We start from the raw sequence: 9,486 nt of genomic DNA, 5'->3' as shown, positions 1-9,486 counted from the left end.
GTCTTGTTACCTGTTGGGTAGCCTATGGCAAATGACATCTGAGTGCAGAGTTGACTCCGTTGGGAATCGAACATGCATCGACCAACGTTGGTTTCAAATTTTTTTCTTCAATTTTGTGGCAAATTAATCTTTCTGAAAATAAATATTTAAAAATTACAAACATGTTTACACATAGGTAGCGTTAATGTGTTCGGCAAGTCTGACATTTTTATGAGATTACCGTTATATTACGCGTACAATACTACAGAGGTTCTGTTGAAGTAATTCTTAATCGGTACACAGAACTGTGCTACTAGATATTTTTGACAACTTTAACTTCTTGAGTATTCACTCCAATAATTTTTTATCTGTATATCAGTCAAGTAATGATCCGTCGTTAACCATAACGCAAACCGGCTGTCGAAGTTGCCAATCAATCGAGCTGCCAGCTGACTATCGAATCAGCTGATCACAACAATGAATCGCCCAGGTCGGACCACGTGACCTGACAATCAGCTGATCGCTCGAGCCAATCTCGCGCACGCGTGAAGAAAGTGCCAACAATGGACGCGCAGAAAGTGTATTAATGAGTTGCCAGTGAGCCGAGAGCTGAGAGAAGAGAGCTTTTACTAGAGAGTACACTGTCATTACCCGCCAAAACTCACCCCGTCACCCGGGTAAATGAACTTGGTGAAGAAAATCGGATCCAATGTAAGCTCAGGTGTTTTACCAACCTGAGTACCGTTAAAAACTGAAAAACTGTTAACAACCTTTGTACAAATCACATCTCAACATGGTGGATAAGTGCTCCAGACTATGGAACAGGGTGGTTTTATTCTTTAACAAAGCTACTCAGGGCATCTTACCTGAATCAAATCTCACATTCGTCTTGTATTCGTATTTGGATTAAAATTTACCTTGCCAAAAATTTACCATCATAAAATAAAATGGTGCCAATTTGATTAACTTCCCATTGTTATTTTACTGTTTCACCACATTGTTCTTTATTTCCTAAATTTTCTAAGCCAACTAATCCTAATAAAATAAATTAATTCGAAATTGGACAGGCCATTCAAATCCCTCCCAAAAAGCTACCGGATAACGAAACTTAAGTCATAGAATCGGATTGCCGGATCAACAAAATAGTTCAAAGACTCGACGACACGAAGTCTAAAACTGATTCGAGTGCTGGTGCATCTACGGCTGCAAGTATTCTTAGAGTAACTGAAGAACGTGATAGTCGTGACACCTTTATAAACCCGCCAAATACAAGCATTTGGCGGGAGACTGTGCAAAATCTCAAAATACCTAGACTGCCTCTGTGCAGCAGGTGAGGCAGTATTTCGGTGCGGAGGCGGGAAAACGAGCCAAACAGCCAATTATAAATGCCCAATTAATCTTCGCATTCTTTCGACCACGTAATGTGTGTTGGCAATTAGAACGCTTTCCCTGATGTGCTTTACGTGCTTCTAAACACGGTAACGACATGGTAAACGTTGGCTACGAAAGTGAATGGGTGCGTTTGAGGTTTATAGAGAGGAAATGCAAAGAAACTGATGTAGGGCGGGTTATCTTGCTTAGAATATGGCATGAGTTAACGCGAAATAACGGGTGAATACTGTAGAACTGTATCAATTCAGAATTATACTTTAATTACTGTAAGAAACTGTGTCACAATATCATCTCCTCTTTACCAAGAAACTTACCAAGAAACCAGGAATGACTCAAGTCCTTATCTTGAAGAAATGCTAAACCAAACACTGACATAATGTTGGCTACCTACTTTAAGTCATTAGATTGATTTATTTTGTCTAATGTTTAACATTTATTAAATTAAAGTCAATATAATCATCAACGATTATCACACAAGAGTTCCAGACATAATATACTACCCTGGAATTGACTAATAATAATTTTAAAACATTGTTTTTGTTTTCTACTTTGTATACTAATACTTTGTGAACTCTTCTAATATCTTCCTAGTAAAACCGTTAGAAACCCGTTAAAAACTAAAAAAATAACAATCTAACTTTCAACATTAAGTAACACGGTACCGGTAACACTCTCATAGCTGCCTGTTCCACCTGTACTAAGAAACTCTTTTAAATTGCATTCAAATAATGCTACTGTTAACAAATTAGTTATGTTCTAAACACTAAAAATTACCGATGTAAATATTTGTAACTTCCTATGCAGCACAGAAAATAATACAGTTTAGTGATCTTTATGTAACAATAATCCAACAAATACAACAGAGGAGACACTTGTTGAACTTGGTGAACTTGTTGAAAACTATCTCTACACAGGCGATGCAGACTACACAAACCCACCGAAGACATCTAACATATTTCCCATCTCCCGCGTTTCTCCAGTTTTTCGCCAGTGTCCCAGATTTCCCGGATGCGGTGGCGTGTCCCTGTGTCCACGAGGAAGAATCATGGCGACCACCGGAAGTAAACACTTTCCACTTTCCTCAGAGAATGGCCTGGGTTGGGTTCCGGTCCGCCTGAGGGAACGCACTCGATCATCTGTTTACGATTCTCCACTAGAAGATATAGTTTGCGCAATATATCTTGTCCTCATAACGAATAATAGTTGCAACGCTATGTTATGAACAGCTTTGAATCATTGCCTCCACTAAAAGATGGAAACTATATAACTTATAACTGTGCAAGGTCAGTTACGAAGTTCAAGGGCGCATTTTATAGCGACCGTTCTACAACATCCCATTGGCCAACTGCAAGCTGGCCATGCTATTATCACAAAATGTATTGTTACCATTACTAATTGAGCTGGGACGATACTGGATGTATCTCAACCCACATGAGCAACGGATGAGTGTAGAATGGAGTGAGATGCATTGAGTAACTTTGTTACTGACAAAAACTCTTTTTGAAGCCAGTACCATTAGCGCAGTCAAGAAAAGCTGGGACCAGTTTCAAACATCATAAAAGTATCTGGAAGCTCTACTGTAAAATTGCAAAGCTCAAAGTTTAAAGAAACATTCTATGACACCCCACCCCCTGAGAGTACAATACTAAATATAATATAAGCTAATGCAAAAAAGTACGTACTCTATAACGACCATTTAGTGAGAGCATCTCCAGTGAGTTGAAGCTTCATTCCATGACCATCCTGAGCCATAGGGAAAACGAGGTCCAGCCACGTACTCAAACTGCGGTTTGACGATTCCAATGTTCCTAACAAGGATTCTCGTCTGCTGAGTACGCTGAACAATGCTGAGCACTTTCTTCTGGTTTGATGCTTCAATTTGAAGATTCTTTGTTTCAAAACGACCATCAGGAAACTTTTGATTTGTTAAATCTAGTGTAGGAAGGTATGGTTTGTGTTGGACTATTTGTTCCAAGTAAAATCATTGCACCAAGATACGACAAACCACTTAGGCCTTTTGAAATATTCTTTCGTGTAACGCCCCATAGTCGTGAAAGTTTTGATATAGAGTTCATAACGGTTCATAGATATAAATATTTATTGTTTATAAGATAACAAAATGCACAATATGATCAATGTACGTGATCTTTTGGCAGCTGACTGAATCACACCAATAGAAATTTTACGCATAAGTGGTAATTGTTTCTATAATCAATGCTGGGCGCGTTTTTACAATAACCACGTCATTATCCTCTGCAAGCTATGCCTTTGCGAAGCAATTAGTGAATTAAACATGCAGCAGTACATTACACTCGATAAATAATACAACATCAGATCAGACCAAAACGGTAACCAAGCAGTTTGTCAACACATTAGAAGCTCATGGCGAAGACAACGAAGCGTTTCCAAGTACCGCAAGTGGGAAACATAAACTACGACTATCTTTGCCGCTCTGCTGATCAACCTGTTGGTCGCTGAACGCTGAACACAAACAGAATGGCCGCTGAGTTATATCACTGTCATTATGAGTGCACTCATTTCATGGTTGAACGCTGTTGGATCGCGACCGTCAGCCAAGTGAAGTTCGTCAGTCCGTAAACTATTAAACTCGGCACAAGAAGAAGCAATGATCAGGAAATACATGAAAAGTTAACCTCATTGTCAAATAGAATAAGAATTATAGCAATTGTATTGGTGTTGAAACCCCCAAATATTGGAAATGGAATAATTTTTCATCAAAAAATGAGATAAATTGGTACTTTTACGTAAAATAGTTGGTTTATGAAAATTGTTTAGCGCATGGGAAAATGTAGGCTAGTTAAAATAAAATGCCAGCACGATAAAAATCATGTGATAGTTATTCATTGACTTATCATTTCCAATTTTTATGGTAACTTGTCGTTTACAACACTGTCATTGGTCATTGAAACAATTGCATTAACACCATCTGATTATTGATTTTAAATACAAAAATATAACCTGAAATTGAGAAAGGTTCTCTCAAAACTAAAGTATTTAACTAAGTTTGGCGTTTTTGAAGATTACTTCTAGAGAATTCAAACATGACCCAACCAATAACCCCATCTGATCTAAGCTTTTTCGAAAAGGAATCTCGACGTAGAAGACAGGTAAACCTAACTAATTACACAATATTTTAAATGTCAATGTATGATTATGTACAACTACTATTGCGAAGAAACTAAAATGCAATCATCATAGTTTTGTTATAATCTGGCCACATAAAACGCAAGCCAAAAGCATATTTGTCTGGGTGGCCAAGAGGTTGGTGCTCGCCTTCAAATAGGAAGGTCGTTGGTTCGATTCCAAACGAGATTGTTTCCACCCAGATGCTATTTGTGATTGGGCTATCAAGTAATGATTCTATTTAACAAAAAATGACGTTAGATAGTAACAAGATCAGGGGTTGGATCGTTCCCCTACAAAACGTTAAAAATTGCTAACCAAAATATAAAAAATAAATTAAGTTTAGTGTGTTCTAATGAGGATTTTCACCTTCACTAAATAATACAGAAATAGATCACAACGCGTTGAAAGATCTGTCAATTTGTTATTTCAGTACAAACAAATTAGGCATTCCGGCATTCCCCGTGCCTCAAACAGTGCCAAACGATCCGCGAATGGCATGGACCCAGTAAACTGGCCACCCACGTTGAGCTATTTTATCTCGTGTATTGCTATCGAGTACTCAAAGTGATGATCTCTACTAAAAAAACTCATTCTGCCACGTATACTGACCGTTCTTTTATAGGTCTTAAAATGTAGAACGCTCCCCAGAGGTATAGTTGAAAAAGGCACTAAGTAAACGTTCACAAGACAGCTCATTGCAAATCTTGGAGACAGCAAGAAGTTGGAAGAGATCACTCATCTGCTTGACAAATGGGAAACGTTAAACGGACGTCTGTCAAACAGTTGTAAAAGATCGCGTCGTCTGCTCGGATGTTTAGAGATCTCCGCTCCCACTGAGGCTTGCTGTCCCCGACTCCAAGACTAATACAATCCCAACATTGGGTTATTCAACACCATTAGCTGAAATTTCTGATTTAAAAGTACATCCATCTAAAATTGCTATAAGTGTATCTGATAGACAGAGAATTTTCCACAATAGAATTGTACAATTGTATGATCTGTTAGGTATACGAGGCGCGCAGATCGTATGGAGGGCCGCGAAGCAAATGGCTTCCGGGACCTGTAATGCAGGAGAGAATCATCAACGGAGTGAAGCTCAGCGTGTGGATGTTCATAGCGATCGCAGTTATGTCCTACTTCATCATCAAAAATACTAAAGGGGAACTGGAGGATCCTAGCAACAGCTTTCAGGTAGGAGTAAGTCTCAACATAAATCTCCGTGTAGGGGTCTACATAAAGCTCAGCGAATTTTCATAGCGATCGCAGTTATGTCCTACTTCATCATCAAAAATACTAAAGGGGAACTGGAGTATCCTACCAACAGCTTTCTGGTATGAGTAGGGGGCTCAGTGTATGTGTCGATGCTCAGCGGATGTTCATATAGACATCGTGATAATGGCCCAAAGAACCCCAGAGAATAACTGGAAGATCCCAGAAAAAGCTTTCAGGTAGCAGTAAGTGACAACATAAAGTCCAATGTAGGCACATAATGCTGAGTGAATTTACATAGCCGTCGAAGTAATGTAGACGTACTTCATCCTCAAGAACACCAGAGGAGAATTGCAAGCAGATCTTGGCAAACAACTGCAGGTAAGAGTAGGTGATGACTGAGCCTTAGTGTGGATATTAACAAAAAGCTCCTTACGTGATCAAAGCAATCGCGGTAATGTAGTACTGTACTTCATCTTGAAGAACGCCAAAGCAAATCACTAAAAACCCACCAACAGCTTACAAGTTGGTGTAAAAGACGCTCCAATTTGGTAAGTCGGAATTGGCAAATTTGAATGTATGTATAGTGTTGGATTTTAGTAGAAATCTACAGAAGCTTAGTAACTATTGACGAAACCTCTTATTCCAGGATCACACAAGACAAATTATATTCAAGCCCATCACCCAAGAGGATTATATACCGGCACCTGAAGCGCAGAAGCAAAAAGCAAAAGTAAAGCGAAGAAAATCATAAGTTCAATTTCATTGAAATAAATCTGTTTGTTGTATTATATCTGGAGAAATGTTTTAATGTTATGATTTTTTTAAGCTATGATTTTGAGTCTTATAAACAACCATATCCATCGGTTCATATTGCCATATCCAGACAATTATTTTCGCAACTTTATCGGTAGTCAAGAAGAGTAAATCTGTACCACAAGAGGCAAATGGGTGTCTAAAAGTAAGACAAATTAAAACTTCTGTAGATTGATCTACCAACGAAAATCTGGAGTATTTTGAACTCTGACTCCTCACCCGGTCTTGAAAACACAGCGTAAAAAATTAAAAGTGTATTGCTATGACAACTCTTTATTAGGGCACATAATTTTTCCTGTGGTTTGACCTTAGCGTCGTTGACTAAGTTAAATAAAAACCAACGGTTCGCACGACGATTGATCTGTTGATACCCGTTGTCGGTTCACCGCAATCTACAACTTGCGCAAGCGCTAACCTGATATGCAGATGGATGGGTCGACTTACAGTTTAAGTGAGGTAATTATGGGCCTGGGACCTGGGACGCGGTGAAACTTTCTTCCTGCTTCTACCTCCAACTAGATCTAACATTATACCAAGGAGTTTACGGGCCGAAGTGTGCAGAGCACATTCAGCCGTACAAGACTACTTGCAATTCGTAAAATTATGTTGTTGTAGACAGAGGAGTAGTATTTAAAAAATATATTTCAACATTTGCTCTTTTAACCGGTTTAAAGAAAATGTTAATTTTGTCATTAAGTCAATATATGCGAACTGTGGCCCAAGAAAAGTCAGAAGCCAAAATTCTTTTTGGTCTTTTGATGATATACGATACGATATGAATAGGTTGTCTCTCGCTTGAGATTTTGCGCAATCCATTTCTCTTCCATAGATAAAGTACATTAGGTAACCATGTAGGATATCCAAGACTATTTGTTAAACTGGATAATCTTGCTATGTTAAAGTGTACCTGACGAGATAAAGTTGACGACAAAATTTACAAAATGCTAATATTTAATGGTCAAACACACAACTAACCAACATTTCCTTTAATGCCTGGATTTTAAGAGTATTGTACTATAACTTAATACAAAAAATTAGATAAAATATTACTTTCAACTTTACTATAGATATCAACTTTACTTTCTAGGTACAACAAGATTATACAAAACGCTTTCAAAACATATGTGCAAAATAATACAAGCTATAAATTAATCCGATAAGGATGTTCAGGGAAACACGATGCCCAAGTTAGGATACAGTCGAGGGAATTTGTTTGCAAATTAAAACGCAGTGATAGTCACAAAACGGCATGAAATCACCAAACCAGTCCAAAAGAACCATTTAATAGCCGAGATAACCCTGTGTTTTGTGAACCATGAAAGTAAAAGTGGTCATTATAACGACATCAAGGTTCCGTGACATAACTCGTTGAGAAACGACTTGTCCACAGGTTGATGGTAAGCGTCGACTTCCCAAAATAGTTTTTGTCATCTCGAAGATTGCTAGTTCCGTCGCTAATGGGCATAAAATTGTTTAATGTGGAAAAAGAAGTGACAAAATGTTACAGACAGGCAATTTGAGCTTTCAATTACTAGATAGATGGCAAACTTCGTGAAGAAATATTATGTTTTGAGCTCTAAATGAACACGTATAGCGAACATAAGCGGACCTATTACAGCTCCATGAGATACACCAATATAACTCGGCGGTTTGTATAGCACACATACAGTTTTCTTTCACATGGCAAACTTTGCCAAACTAAAGAGTTTAAAGCTTTAAAACATATAAAGCAAAGATAAGCGGGACTATCAGCGTCCTTGGGTACACCAATGGAACCTGTAGGATTTCCAATATAGTTCAGACATTATAGACAGTTTTTAAAGTTTAGATGCATGTCCAACTGTACAAATCCAAACAGATATCTCTACATAAACATGTAGGCCTAAAAAGATAAGCGGGCCTATTACAGCACCCTGAGGTACGCCAGAACTACGAGCATTTCCAGTATTCCCTCGACTGAGGACCGTAATCACTCGCTGGTGTTGCACCGCAATTATTGACGACTGGTGTATTGTCTCGGACCTAGTTTACGTGGACGATGAGGAAAGTCGTGAACTCTCTGAACACTTCCCAGGGTTGCGTCACCTGATTGTCCGGACCCTCTGTGAATGTGAACCATCCGAGCCTTGCGGCAACAACCCATTGTCTCCAGTCGAACCGGCAAACTTCTGAGTGCGCCCATCAATGGAAGGTATTGTTATTGTTATAGAGGGGTTCTTGAAGAATTGGAAAAACTTTGACTTGGTACTCGGTGATTTTTATTAAGACGTGTTAAGACGATTTAGATGTTGATTTATTGAATTAAAAGTAAAACACCAAAGCAGAAAGGGGTCTGCGACGATAAAGTTGTACAAGCAAGAGTTTGGAAGTACAGAAAGAGTAAATACGAAATAACTTTTGAAGATACTACTCAACATCCTATTTCTGGTCTTCCTACGTATAGTTTAAATTTCTAGAGTTTAAGAAGAATATATTTTAATCCATTTACTTGTGACGAATATTGTATCGAACTCAAATTTAAAATGTATGATAGAAGTTCAGTGTAACTGTAACTTGTAACTACACAGTTTCAGTAGGGTATTCAAATTATATTGACTGTACAATTTATCACTTCCCGCTCACCAATCAGAGGCAAGAATATGATTTTTAGTGTCAACGATAGTTTTGAAAACGCTTTTAACAGAAACCCCTCTAGTTTCGCTTACAGAGGATTTAACTTCCCCATATTCAAAGCCCGTTTTGAAACCAACCAACCCATAACATTATTTTACTCGTATTGTTCTACATAAGACATAGCAAGATTAAAGTCGGGAGGTTAGTGATAAAATACAAATTAAGGTTTGAAAACATGTACAGTTGCTTTTCAACAACTTCCAGGCCATTGTTTCTCGGCAGGAATGCGACGAAGATGTAGGGCCGATACGTGAAGTAGGCCAAGAGACG

At 38.3% G+C, this 9,486-nt stretch overlaps 1 protein-coding gene across 1 annotated transcript; it reads left to right on the top strand.

Moving 5' to 3' along the window:
- The first annotated feature begins 4,344 nt into the window (after positions 1-4,344).
- Positions 4,345-6,520, top strand: LOC128991304 (uncharacterized). The gene is made up of 3 exons (XM_054414094.1): positions 4,345-4,499; positions 5,524-5,709; positions 6,377-6,520. The coding sequence occupies exons 1-3, from the start codon at positions 4,434-4,436 to the stop codon at positions 6,479-6,481; spliced, it is 357 nt and encodes a 118-aa protein (XP_054270069.1). The 5' UTR covers positions 4,345-4,433; the 3' UTR covers positions 6,482-6,520.
- The last annotated feature ends 2,966 nt before the right edge of the window (positions 6,521-9,486 follow it).

Source organism: Macrosteles quadrilineatus, unplaced genomic scaffold, assembly GCF_028750875.1.
Source record: "Macrosteles quadrilineatus isolate MER2022 unplaced genomic scaffold, UCM_ALF_1.0 Scaffold_4__1_contigs__length_99947679, whole genome shotgun sequence".
In the NCBI taxonomy this organism is placed as follows: Eukaryota; Metazoa; Arthropoda; class Insecta; order Hemiptera; family Cicadellidae; genus Macrosteles; species Macrosteles quadrilineatus.
The sequence above is the reverse complement of the archived record's forward strand: the minus strand, read 5'-3'. Positions and strand labels throughout refer to the sequence as shown.